This window comes from Nycticebus coucang, chromosome 13 (assembly GCF_027406575.1).
Source record: "Nycticebus coucang isolate mNycCou1 chromosome 13, mNycCou1.pri, whole genome shotgun sequence".
NCBI classification, from domain to species: Eukaryota; Metazoa; Chordata; class Mammalia; order Primates; family Lorisidae; genus Nycticebus; species Nycticebus coucang.
The window spans coordinates 57,253,302-57,267,315 of record NC_069792.1 but is presented as its reverse complement, the minus strand read 5'-3'; the positions used below and the strand labels follow the sequence as shown (position 1 = coordinate 57,267,315).

Below are 14,014 nucleotides of genomic sequence, written 5' to 3'. Positions count from 1 at the left end.
ATATTAAATATTAGGGCTAGTCTTCAAATATTAACTTTACTCTTTGTGATCCCTAAATAAAAGCATTTTCCAGCTGAACCCTGAGTTTTAGCTTCTTTGCATGCAAACACTGGCTAACTTGAGTCCTTTCCTCTTTCCCTCCCAAGGGTGAAGGGAGGACTATAACGTTCACTCTCCCTGCCCAGTGGCGGAAGCATGGCTTACAGCAGTGTTTTTCAACCTTTTTTAATCTCATAGCACACTTAAACCTATAGTTAAACTTCCGAGGCATATTTAAATTATGCTGATCAAAAACAAAAAAGGAGTAAAAAAAGAATACACTTACTCTGCTTTGAACTTCTTTCCAAAACAATTAATAATTTTTAAAAATTTTCATGGCACACCTAAGATCCTCTCACAGCACACCAGTGTACAGCAGCACACCGATTGAAAATCGCTGGCTTACAGCCTAAGCACAGCTAAACTGAGTTTTCCTCCTAGGCTCCAACTTCCCAGGGATGGCACAGCTGACTGTCTGGGCTGGTGGTGCCAACTGTGGGGCCTGTAGCAGAATCTCAGTAGTGTGCTGGCACCTATTCCCACAGCAACTTCTTAATTCTGTGACCCACTCAACACCATCTAATAAATTCATCTTCCCGTTAAGTAAACAGAGTCAATTTCTGTTATTTCTAAACAGGAACCCTAACTAGTATACTTTCATAAAACTATTAGAATAAATAAATATCAGTGCCATAAACTTATTTTAATATCTTTTTCTCCATGACCGAATATACAAAGATAATGGAAGTAAAGCATTCTTCTGCTGTAAAGATGGGTGGAATATATCAAAATCCACTTGTTGAATTTTCTTTAAATAGTCCTCTAGGGAAACCTGGAAAAGGAAAATAGTGGTCACTAGATCATAAAATGATCAAGTATCTAGAGGAAACTAAAGACAAATTACAAGCATTAAGGCTATTTTAGTTTCTTTGAAATGGTCTTCTACATAATAAGAATTTAAATGAGAATTTTTAAAGTAAGAGAGAAAATAAAGACATTTCCTAAGAAGTTTCTATTAGGCTAGTAAAACAATATCACAGAGTTGAGTCCTAGAAATATCAGGCCTCTTCTTCCCCTAAAATACAGTAGAACCTCCACAGTTAGTCACCTCCCTATGTTGACCACCTCAAGTTGGTCTAATTTTTTTTTCTCTTTTTGAGACAGAGTCTCACTCAGTTGTCCCAGACTGGAGTGCCATGGCATCTTAGCTAATAGAAACCTCAAACTTTTAGGCTCAAGTTATCCCCTCCCAAGTAGCTGGAACTATACATAGATACCCACCATGACGCCCAGCTAGTTTTTCTATTTTTAGTAGAGATAGGGGACCTTGCTCTGGTTCAGGCTGGTTTTGAACTCCTGACCTCAAGCAATCCACCCACCTTGGCCTCCCAGAGTGCTAGGATTACAGGCATGAGCCACTGCACCCAACCAAATTGACCTAGTTTCCATAGACCAGACACACATCACATGTACGTTTGAGTACAGAAGGCCTAGTTCCTTATGTTGACCTACATATGTTGATCAGTTTGTTATGGTCCCTTCAGTGATCAACTTACAGAAGTTCTATTGTATAATGCTCTGGTCAAGATAGAAAAGATTAGAGAGATTATGTTTGGTGTTATCACCAGATTCTGTACAACTTACAGAAGTTCTATTGTATAATGCTCCAGTCAAGATAGAAAAGATTATGTTTGCCTGGTGTTATCACCAGATTCTGTAGAACACAAAAAGGAGGTTTCAATCAGGGAAAATCAAACATCCTTTACACCCCTACCCCCAAATGCAATGTGCCACAAGAGGCAGCTCAAGTTGTCTTTTCAAAAAATTACTTTATTTTGTGAAAAAATTGAAGGGGTCGCCATGTTCTTCTTAGAACATACAATTTGCAACCACGTCTCTATAAATGGCAACCCATCCTTGCCCTGCCACATAAAGCTTGACCAAGTTTTCACCAAGATAGTGACAGGATAGAAAACAAAGATGTACAGTACTTTTGATTTTTGGCTTTTTTTGTTATCTTTATTATTTGTACATTTTTATTTTATTTTAAGGCCTTTAGTTTCATACTCCACAGTTCAAAGAGGCACCACTTCCTTCCCAGTGCATGTGCACAGCGCCCTCTGGAGTTCCACAGCACCAAACCCAAGTGATCCAACACAGGGATTATGTGCAAAAAGTATCGTGTTTTCTTCCAGCCTTTCTCCTATACATTTTGACACATACATGTATATCCAAGAAAATTCATTATCTATTTTTAAAGACCCTAAATGTACATATATACACAACAGGAGATAAGTACATGAATGTGCACAGCTAGCTGCCTTATTTTCATATTGGCAAAAAACTTTAGGGCTCAGCGCCTGTAACACAGTGGTTACGACACCAGCCACATACACCAAGGATGGCGGCTTCGAACACAGCCCAGGCCAGCCAAACAACAAGGACAACTGCAACAAAAAATAGCCACGTGTTGTGGCAGGCGCCTATAGTCCCAAACGCTTGGGAGGCTGAGGCAAGAGAATCACTTAAGCCCAAGAGTTTGCAGTTGCTGTGAGCTGGGACGCCAGGGCACTCTACCAAGGGCAACTTAGTGAAACTGTGTCTCCAAAAAAAACTTGACTTGGAAATAATCCAGAAATTCTTTGACAAAAAATGGTAAATTGTTTATACAATGAAATATTATACTATGGTGAAGTAAATGTACTGCAGCTAGATGCAATATTTACACAAATCTCAGATACATTAAGAGTGTGTTATATGTTCTAGAAAATATAAGCAGAACCCTGCTTGATAAACAGGACACTAACATATAAAGTGTGATTTCAATCATACAGAAAAAAATCATTTTCAAAAAGAATACAATGATAGTGATTATCTCTGGGGGCTGGAATTATAGAGGATTTTTTTCTTCTTATACTCTTTGTACATTGTCCATGTCTTTATTATGAAAATGTATTGCTTGACATTTAGGAGAAAAAGCCAGATGAAACATGCCCTCAAAATTAGAGCTCTTCTGGCTATTAACCCATTAAGATGTGGTTCAAAACAAAGTCTAGCTAATGGTAAATAAGTTCAAGGTAATGAATTTGTTGTGAAATTCTCAAAGGTATTATAATTTCTGAATATGTATTCTTAAAACCCCATCTATGGAGAATATACTTTGCATAAATAGTCACTTTCAAACAGTTTTTAAACTGCAAATCTTTTATTTGAACAAAGTAATTAATAGATGCTCTCTACATAAAACAAATAAGAAGAGGCCCTGCCCAAGCTAAAATGAGGGTGTAGCACAGTCCCTCAGGGACTGCCATGTTATCCCTCTAATTTCTCTTGGCACAGGACAGAACTGAGAGCTGGCCCCAGCCCCAGGGTTTCTGACTTAGTAGGTCTACAGCAGATCCCAAGATGTAAATTTCTTTTTTATTCTTTTCTTTTTTCTTTTTTTTTTGAGACAGAGTCTCACTATGTCGCCCTTGGTGGAGTGTCTTGGCGTCACAGCTCACAGCAACCTCAAACTCTTGAGCTTAAGTGATTCTCTTGCCTCAGCCTCCGAAGTAGCTGGGAACACAGGCGCCCGCCACAACACCTGGCTATTTTTTTGTTGCAGTTGTCATTGTTGTTTTAGCTGGCCCGGGCAGGGTTCAAATCCACCGGCCTTGGTGTATGTGGCTGGCACTCTACCTACTGAGCTACAGGCGCCGCCACCAAGATGTGCATGTCTAACAAGTTCCCAGGTGGGGTGACTGTTGCTGATCCAGAGATCACATGTTGAGAACCACTGGGTGGATCCTAGCTGCATTTCACAATTACTAAAGAAGCTTTAAAAATGTGTCAATGCCTGGTTCCAGCTTCTTAGATATTATTAATTAGTTGGTCTGGAAAGGGGCCCAAGCATTGTTTTGATTTTTTTTTTTTTTTAAAGATTCTTTTTTTTTTTTTTAAGGCTTTTTATTTTTATTTATTTATTTATTTGTGGTTTTTGGCCAGGGCTGGGTTTGAACCCACCACCTCCGGCATATGGGACTAACACCCTACACCTTTGAGGCACAGGCGCCGCCCTGTTTTGATTTTTTTTTAAAGCTCCCCAAGTGATTCCAGTGGGCAGCCAGGGTTGAGAACAAACTTTATCACAGAAAGGAATAAAACAAAGTCCTTAGCCTTTATGGAGCTTAGTTAGTATTTTAAACAGCTGATAGTACATCCACCAAATGAATAGCCATTAAAAAAGGTGATATAGAACGATAAGTATTGTCATATGCAAAAATACATAAATGATTACATGTTCATACTAGGTCCAGAAAGATGAGCAGACTTCACTTCAGGATAGAACAAAATTGTGAGGGTTCTAATTTCTTCTGCTTTCTCTTACATTATGTGAACATTTAAAATATTAATGTATTACTTCTATAATAAGCAAACCCAATAAAGAAACAAAATTATTTCAAACATACAAATGTGAAAATCAGGATAGAAGATGTGAAAGGACTGAAATAAATTTTTAAATATATTTTAGGGGTAAAAGGTAGAAGATATGTTTGGTATTATAGAAAGCACCCAAGTTTACAATTTTCAAAGATTACAAATCTTTGAAGCTTAGTTTCTACATATAAAATGAAATGGCCATATTTAGATTTATTCCTAGAAAGACTAAGAAAATGTATGGAATGACCTAGTACAGGGCCTGTCCCATAATACATACTAAGTAATTGATAGTGATTACCATTTCTCTATATATTTAAACAGTTCTCAAAACCTGGATACCATCAGAGTCAACTGGGGAAACTTTTTAAAATCAAAAATTCTCCTGGGAACTGGCCTCCTCCTCAATCCCACACATCTTAGTAAGAAGACTCCAGGAATCTATATTTTAAAAAATTTTATTTTTTCTGATGTAGCCAGATCAGCTCTGGTCTGTGAACTACTGTTCAGGAAGCAGTGGTACCATATGGTCAGGTCACTATGGAGAAAAACTTAATAGAATGGTAATACTTATGTAGCTATAAACAGCCTAACAATCCTATGAAGTAGTTTCTCTTATTATTCCCATTTTGCCTACAAGTAAACTTGAAGGTTAAGGAACGTAAGGTCCCATGGCTAGTAAGAGGCAAAACAGATTCAAACCAATGCAGTCTGGCTGCAGACTCAGGGCTAACAACTCAGCTCAAGTGCCTCTGGGAAACAGAAATGATCATCACCAAAAGTTCATGTAACTAATGAAACCCACCATAAGGGAGGGAAACAAAAACAAGGGCTCCAAACCAAAGAACTGCACTGGGAACATTACAAGACATAAAAAGAGACCATACACATCTGCTTCACTAATTACACAGCCTTCTCTGGTAATCCACTTACCGTCGGAAGAAAAGCAGGAAATGCTTTCACAGGAACACTTTTGTGGAAGGACCTAGCCTGCAAAGGAAGAGATAAGGAAACTGGTTTCAAATATTTCTGCAAATAAACACTCTCCCTCTGAAAATGAACACAAAACAACACCAGCAGTTTAATACCACACCTAACGCCTCTCTCAAAAGCAAGAAAACAGCTTTTCTCCTGCAGGTTAAGATAAGTTTCCTAAACCTAAAGGACACAGGGAGACTCCAGCTCTGTGGTGAGGGGTGAATGAAGAAATACTTATGCTAAAATGGCGAAGCACTGCCTTAGCTTAGAATGACATTATCTCTTGTTTAAATGAATGTAAGACCCTCTTGGTGATCTTTCTGCCTCTGTGTTCCCTGACCTTTCGTCCCACACAGCTGGCTAAACTAATGTGCTTATGTCACAATTTCATTTTTACTTTTTTTAACTCCCTGGTAGATCAAGTCTCGACTATTTCTCTTGGAATTCATTAGGTGTTATATCTTGACTCTAGTCTCATCTATCCTACATAACTCCCTAGCCCTCTGAGATATAAACATCTGGTCCACTCAGACTGACGCCCACCATCCCACGTCTGCCAAGCCTACTCTCGTCTCCATGCCTTCATTTATACTGCCCCTTATGCCAGAAAGAGCAGATACTCACCCTCTACTTCCTGACTCACTCTTTAACCCACCATCCTCTGGTTTCAACCCCCAACCATTACTAAAAGTGCTCTAAGATCATCCATGATTTACTAATCACTATCATCATCTTTTCTCTTTAATCTCTCTGTAGCATATAAAACTTTCATATCACCCTTTCTTGGAATTCTTGGAATTTTCTGCCCCCTTCTTTTTTCAAGAGACACTAATTCTCGGTTCTCCAATTTCTTTGAACATTTTTTTCTTTCTTCTACCTTATGAATAGAGGTGGGCTTCAAGGTTCTGCCCCTGGTCCTACTGTCTAGATGTATATTGTCCTTGAGCAATACCGTGCATACTTAGAACTCTTATCATAAGCCTTTTATGTGGATGACTCCCAAATACATTATCTCTAGTCTAGCCCTCCTTTGAAAGTCACAATCTTACACTCTTCATTAGTCCACCTCCCTAATTGTCCTCTAATCCCCTCAAATTCAATTATGTCCAGCAGCTAATATAAAGTCTGAAGATCAGCACCAAACGTACCAGTGAGTTTTCTTTCACTTACAGCCTCTGAATGGCACCACCATCATCTATACTTGAACTGTTTGCATGGCCTTCAACTTCCTCTCTTCCTGATCTTTCCACCAATCCAGTTAGTTATCAAGCCTAATTAGTTCTGCTTCAGTTAAGTGTGTGCATGTGAAAACATATATGTACATACAAGCACATACCTAAACATCTATAGTCTCTAAGCCAGATACTCTTTCTCCTTGCCCTAAATGTCTCCTAACTGATCTCCCGACTCCCAAATTCTTTTTTTTTTTTTTTAACTAATTACTCATTTATTTTTGTGGTCATATTAGAATGATTGCTCTCTTAGGCTGACTCCCAAATTCTTGTCTCAGACTCTGCAGGCAGTTTTCTGCTCTCAAACACTAAAACCAATGCTTTCCCTGATGTTGTAGACGATGATGGTGATGAAAGCTAACTGATATTTCACTTACTATGTGCCAGGCACCATTATCAACTCTTTACATATGTCAACTCATTTATCCAAATAGCCCTTTAAGCTAGGTGCTAACATAATCCTCTTTTACAGATGAGGAAATTGAGGCAGAGAAAGGTCAAGATCAAACAATCACATGGCAGAGCTAGGATTAAAGTCAGGCTTTTGGTCTGAGAGTCTGCACTCTCAGCCACCATGCTGTATTGCCTCTTAAAAGCCTCTAAAGCTCCACAATCTTTCTTCGATCCACTACTCCAAAGCCTTTTTCCAGCACTGTATTACATATAACCTATAAGCCAGTAGTTTTCAGAGCTGGCTGCTCAAAATCATTCAGAATTTTAATTCCTGGCCCTCTCCTAGGTTTACAATACCAATCTCCAGGGTGTATTTCTCAGGTGCCTTACACGTCCATCAAGTGGACGACTCAGGTTCCCACACAGGGCCAAGGCTTTCCTACCTCTATGATTCTGTAGTACACTCAGATCTTACTCAAAACTCTGCTAGTCCTAAGTGATTTCTCATCTAAAGTTCTATGTACTTGACAACGGGAAAGCATATTTGCATATTTTGAATCAGACCAAAGCTTGATAACTAGGATCTATAGAGAACTCAATTCACATGAAAAAAGCCAACAATCCCATATATCAATGGGCAAGGGAGATGAATAGAACCTTCTCTAAAGAAGACAGACAAATGGCTAACGAACATATGAAAAATGCTCAATGTTCCTAATTATTAGAGAAATGCCAATCAAAATCACCCTGAGATGTCATCTAACTCCAGTGAGAATGGCCCACATCACAAAATCTCAAAACTACAGATGCTGGCATGGATATGGAAAGAAAGGAACACTTTTACACTGCTAGTGGGACTGCAAACTAATAAAACCTTTTTGGAAGGAAGTATGAAGAACCCTCAAAGAACTCAAGCTAGACCTCCCGTTTCATCCTGCAATCCCATTACTGGGCATCTACCCAGACAGAAGGAAAAAAATCCTTTTACCATAAGGACACTTACACTAGACTGTTTATTGCAGCTCAATTTACAATCGCCAAAATGTGGAAACAGCCTAAATGCCCACCAACCCAGGAATGGATTAAGCTGTGGTATATGTACACCATGGAATACTATTCAGCCATTAAAAAAGATGGAGACTTTACATCCTTTGTATTAACCTGGGTGGAAGTGGAACACATTATTCTTAGTAAAGCACCACAAGAAGCAAGAATCCTACGTACTCAATTCTCATATGAGGACAGTTGATGACCTAGTACATTGTGGGGGGTGGGGGAAGGAGAGAGCAGAGAGAGAGAAGGAGGGAGGAGATGGGGGAAAGGAAGAGCAGAGAGAGGGAAGGAGGGAGGGGATTGGGGGAAGGGAAGAAAAGAGAGGGGGAAGGAAGAAGGGCGTAGGGGATGATGGTGTGTGACACACCTTTTGGGGGAAGGACACAATTATAAGAGAGACTTTACCTAATAAATGCAATCAGTGTAATCTGGTTCTTTGTACCCTCAATGAATCTCCAATAATAAAAAATAAATAAAATAAAGTTCTATGTACTTGATCTATACCTCTTTCAAGGGAGAGACCTGTGTTAGATTCTTTAGGAAATTCAAAAGAAGTTTAAGCTAGAGTCTTTGCCCTCAAAGAGTTTATAATCTGATTACTTATTTAATATTTCACAGATATTCACTGAGTGCCTATAATGTACCGGGAACTTTAGATCCTGAAGAATACATCACGGAACCAAAACCATTTACATTCTATAGAGAGGAGAGCAATAAACAAACTTTTAATATGTCAGATTGTGAAAAGTACTAAGCAGGCTTAGGGGACCGAGGACAATGGAAAGGGAGGCTAATATTTTAGATAAGGTGGCCAGGAAAGATTTTTTTAAAGAAGATGACATGTAAGCATGGACTGTAAGAAGGGAGGACAGGAAGTAGAAAAACAAATGCAAAAGCCCTAGGGTATACAGGTAAATGACCAATTCTTTAGAATCACTAAAGGTCAACAAAAAATAAGGTTCTCAAGAAGAACCAGGACCAGTTAGCATCATGGTAATCAAGGAAATAAACAGTTTCCACTAAGACTTCAGGAGCCAATGACATCAAGAAAAGGTTCATGGAGAGTAAGAAAGGAATAGTACCATGGAGATGAAGGATAGACAATTTCAGAGAAGACGGGGATAGTCAACAAGTCAAATCCCAAACAGAAGACCAGTTAAAGTTTGAGAAGAGATGAAGAACTAACTGTTGGAGAACAACTAAACTAAAGTGATAAGCAGGAGAAATAAGGAACAAGTTCACAAGCCAAGTGGGAGAATCAAAAGAAGCCAAGGAAAGTTTCAAAGAAAAGGGGTCTATGGTATCAAAAAGGAAGAAGAGTTAACAAGAACGAATTTTAAATGACCACTAAATTTGGTAATAAGGAGATTATTCCCTAGTGACTATTTATTAACAGTGGGCAGGGCAGAATCCAAATCATAGCATGATGAGCACTGCCATGATGTTGAGGCTCTGAGTTAACAACAAATGTAGACCACTATTTAAAAAGTTCAACTGGGAGAGAAAAACACACAGAGGAGTGACAAACAACAAGACAAAAGTTATCAGAGAAATGAACTGAAAACACCAGCTGGGAACTGCTGACGATGAGCTCCCAGAAGAAGGAGGACAGCCTCGGCAAGGTAGATAGACACCCTGTCCTCTGAGAGACAGAGAAACAGTGAGTGGACAGAGTACAGAGGAGCCCACCTAAGATCGCTCATGCTTGATTTACTCAGGAAGGGGTGATTCATGTGCCATGAGGGAGACAGGGGATTTTTTTAAAAGTAATAAGTTTACAATAGTCTTTAAGATAAATCTACTGGCAAGTCAATGAAAAATGGAATAAAGACTGCCAAGTTAGGAATTCTGTAACCGTGCTCTAGGAATTAAAATTATAATTACCTAAATTACTTGGCAAAAAGAGGCTACTTACATGCTTTAAGTGCAAGTGTGCCTGGCTGGCAATGTCATATATTACATTTCTCACATTTTTATCTTGCTTCCTCCGTAGAAAGTCCTCTTGTGAAACACCATGCTGTAAGGGAAAATATACATTAGAAATCCAAAAGCATGGGCAGCTCCTATAGCTCAGTGGGTAGGGTGCCGGCCACATAGCATAGTTCAGACTAGCTAAAATCAACAAAGACAACTGCAACAAAAAATAGCCAGGCGTTGTGCTGGGCACCTGTAGTTTGGAAGGCTGAGGCAAGAGAATTACTTAAGCCCAAGAGTTTGAGGTTGCTGTGAGCTGTGTGGCACCAGGGCACTCTACTGAGGGCAACATAGTGAGACTCTGTCACAAAAAAAAAAAAAAAAAAAAAAGAAAGAAAGAAATCTAAAAGCACAATTGGGCTTGGCGCCTGTAGCTCAAGCAGCTAAGGTGCCAGCCACATACACCAGAGTTGGTGGTTTCAAATCCAGCCTGGGCCTGTCAAACAACAATGACAACTACAACCAAAAAATAGCCAGGCATTGTGGCAGGCACCTGTAGTCCCAGCTACTTGGGAGGCTGAGGCAAGAGAATCACTTATGCCCAGGAGTTGGAAGTTGTGATACCACGGCACTCTACCCAGGGCAACAGCTTGAGGCTCTGTCTCAAAAGAAAATAAATAAATAAATAAATAAATAAAAGCACAATTAAAACTAACTCAGTTCAAGAAAATAGGTGATACAACAGTATGTACAATACACATAAAATGACTATTTTTTCTTTAAAAATACATGTGTAGGTACATATATGTGTGTATATGTCTACTATGTATATATATATATTGACACATACACACACACACACCTGGAATGTGCAGCAGGATGTAATTAATAAATATACACAAATAAGAAAACAAATATACAAAAAGTTTAAAATCAGAGATAAGGCAAGTATGGCGGCTCACACCTATACTCCTAACACTCTGAGAGATCGCTTGAGCTCAGGACTTTGCGACCAGCCTGAGCAAGAGTGAGAACCTTGTCTCTACTAAAAACAGAAAAACTAGCTGGGCATTGAGGTGGGCACTGGTAGTCCCAGCTATCCAAGAGGTTGAGGCTCGTGTTTGAGCCCAAGAGTTTGAGGTTGCTGTAAGCTGTGATGCCACAGCACCCTACCTACCCAGGGTGACTGAGTGAGATTCTGTCTCAAAAATAAATAAATAAATAAATAAATAAAACAATAGACAATAACAAATCTCATTCAAAAATACAAAATTTCTCAAAAACGTAAGACTTTTTAAATGGATTACTTCCTCCAATAAGATAAAATAGAGAACAAACAATGGTGAGCACTAGGAATGATTACTGCAACTGCTTGGAAGAGAGTAAGACTACAACATGAAGCCACACCAAATGAGGTTCTCTGGACCTTCTTACTCATAGCACATCCAGAGACATAAGATGACTGACAGATAAAATTCTGACTCAGTAACTCTGGGGTAAAAAGAGGAAGACCATTTGTAGTAAGCAATTAGCCTTTCTTTCAAAGCAGTTACTTGACTAGAGTAAGCAAACCAGGAGATAACTTCCCTTCCTGTATTCCTGAGGTAAATTACTAGATAGTGCAAATTACGGCCTTACCAGCATACAAATATCCATGGGAAGGAACACCTTTCTTCTGCTGCCATGATATGGTGTTGCTCTTAAGCAAGTGACAATGCCTTGTGCCTTTCCAATGTGACTTGCAGCATGATCAGCATGAAGATCCTTTATACCTACAATTTCAGAAATTAAACAGGGCTGCTGTATTCTCTTTGAGTGCTTAATAAGTCAATAAAAACAGCACAGAACAACAACAACAACAACAAAAAACAGCACAGAGAAATCACCTAAACAGGTCAATGTAGGCGTTGGCCCTGTTTTGAATCTGAAAAACAGGATTTAGAAGGGAAGAAATGGGCACAAAGACAAGTTGACCATTTACCACTAGCAGGTGTCCAAAGGTCAACTTTTAAATGAAAGAGTGTTCTTTAGACTACAGTATACCAAGAACACATTTAGAATTTTAATTGGGTATCATGGAAAAACATTACAAGTCTTCCATTTCTTCTCCTCTGTGCAATTTCCATCTGACCTCATTTTAAGTATATGCTTAACAAATGTTCTGTCTTTGCTCCTTCCTTTCATGGTTATGGCAAACATGCCCCTGGGGCTGCAGGCAGAACATGTCTGGGAAATTCAATGGCAACTTGTACTATTCTTTTAGGGTGGCATAAAAATACATTACCATCCTCAAATGAGATGGTACTATCCTTGCCCCAAAGAATTCCCTCATTACAATAAGGCCACACTAACTTGCAGCAAAGTCAGAGGAGGAACAGAACCATCTGGAACCATTTCTTAAAAGAGAGGAGAATGAAAAAAATATCATGAAGTTTTATAAACGTAGTTTTATTTCCTTTACTTTTGTTCTTTACGTGGGGAAATATTATTGACAGGAAAGAGTCAAGCTATAGGCCTTGCAGGAGATGCTACAGGAAAAAAGTAAAACCCTCTGCAATTCCCAAGTTATCAATTACAGCATTCCCACAAGGTAGCTGCGGTACTGGTATGAGTTTGAGATTAGTCTGTACTCCAAGGACAGGCATATGTACATATATTCCCCTTCTGGTTCAAAAACAAAACAAAAGAAAACAAACAAAAAATGTTAAAAAGAAAAAATTAAAAGCCATTTCTTTGTAGATAGTATAAAGAAAAACCTCAGTGCTCAGCTGTTTAGATTGCCAAAACATCGAAGAGTGAAATCTCAAATGTAGTTTATTTTGAAAAGAGAAAATAAAAAACAACTTACCTAATATTTCTAGTATTAAATAAAGAAGAGAGCTCTGTGTGTTTTCAGCATAATTTTCTAGTTCCTGGATATTACGATATGGTTTGTCATCCAAATTTTTTTCCTACAGTCAAAACACAAATAAAGTTTGTTGAACTGGGTGGAGAGCAAGATGGCGGCCGAGTAACAGCTTCCTTGCATCTGGGCACCGTGAGTCTGGGGAGATAAGACCCCAGGCATCAATGGCAGGTGGGATTTGCCTATAATCATCCCTTTGAGGATACAGGGAGTCAGCGAGAGACTTCTGGACCCCAAGAGGAGGACTAAAACAGGAAAACTGTCCACAGGCACGGGAACTTAACGAACAAGAGGAAGTGAAAGGGAAATTAGGGCAAGGAAACAGATAAAAGAAATCACTCGTGAGGAAGAATCAGCAGAAAACTCCAGGTAGAACCAGTCCAGAACAAGAACCCCTCCAACGGACCATGAGGTAGCTACTGCAGAGGATTCCACCAATAAAGAAATGTTAGGAATGACAGAAAGGGAATTTAGAATACACATGATGAAAACAATCAAGGAAATGATGGAAACAATGAAGGAAACTGCTAATAAAGTGGAAAATAACCAAAAGGAAATCCAAAAACAGAATCAAATAAGAGAAAAACGATATGAAGAATATAGAAAGGATATAGCAGAGCTGAAGGAACTGAAACAGTCAATTAGGGCACTTAAAGATGCAATGGAAAGTATCAGCAATAGGTTAGACCATGCAGAAGAAAGAATTTCAGAGGTAGAAGACAAAGTCCTTGAGATAACTCAGATAGTAAAAGAGGCAAAAAAGAAGAGAGAGAAAGCAGAACGTTCACTGTCAGAATTATGGGACTTTATGAAGCGTTCCAACATACGAGTTATAGGAATCCCAGAAGGGGAAGAAGAATGCCCCAGAGGAATGGAAGCCATACTAGAGAATATTATAAAAGAAAATTTCCCAAATATCACCAAAGATTCTGACACACTGCTTTCAGAGGGATAATCGGACCCCAGGTCGCCTCAACTCTAACCGAGCTTCTCCAAGACACACTCTGATGAACCTGTCCAAAGTCAAGACAAAAGAAAAGATTCTGCAAGCTGCCAGAAGTAAGCGCCAGTTGACCTACAG

The 14,014-nt window shown here is 39.0% G+C and overlaps 1 protein-coding gene across 8 annotated transcripts in view; it reads right to left on the bottom strand.

The window, feature by feature from the left end:
* Positions 1-727: 727 nt before the first annotated feature.
* Positions 728-14,014, bottom strand: part of NDUFAF6 (NADH:ubiquinone oxidoreductase complex assembly factor 6) — a 37,468-nt gene continuing 24,181 nt past the window's right edge. For 7 of the 8 annotated variants that reach the window (XM_053558932.1, XM_053558931.1, XM_053558935.1 and 4 more), the window contains 5 exons: positions 12,877-12,979; positions 11,667-11,800; positions 10,030-10,131; positions 5,392-5,448; positions 728-871 (listed from right to left, as the gene is read on the bottom strand). In XM_053558932.1, coding sequence (XP_053414907.1) covers positions 743-871; positions 5,392-5,448; positions 10,030-10,131; positions 11,667-11,800; positions 12,877-12,979 — 525 coding nt within the window. In that variant the 3' untranslated portion in view covers positions 728-742. Of the gene's footprint in view, positions 872-1,683; positions 1,754-5,391; positions 5,449-10,029; positions 10,132-11,666; positions 11,801-12,876; positions 12,980-14,014 lie in introns of all 8 variants that reach the window. The other variant, XM_053558933.1, reaches the window with a different exon arrangement.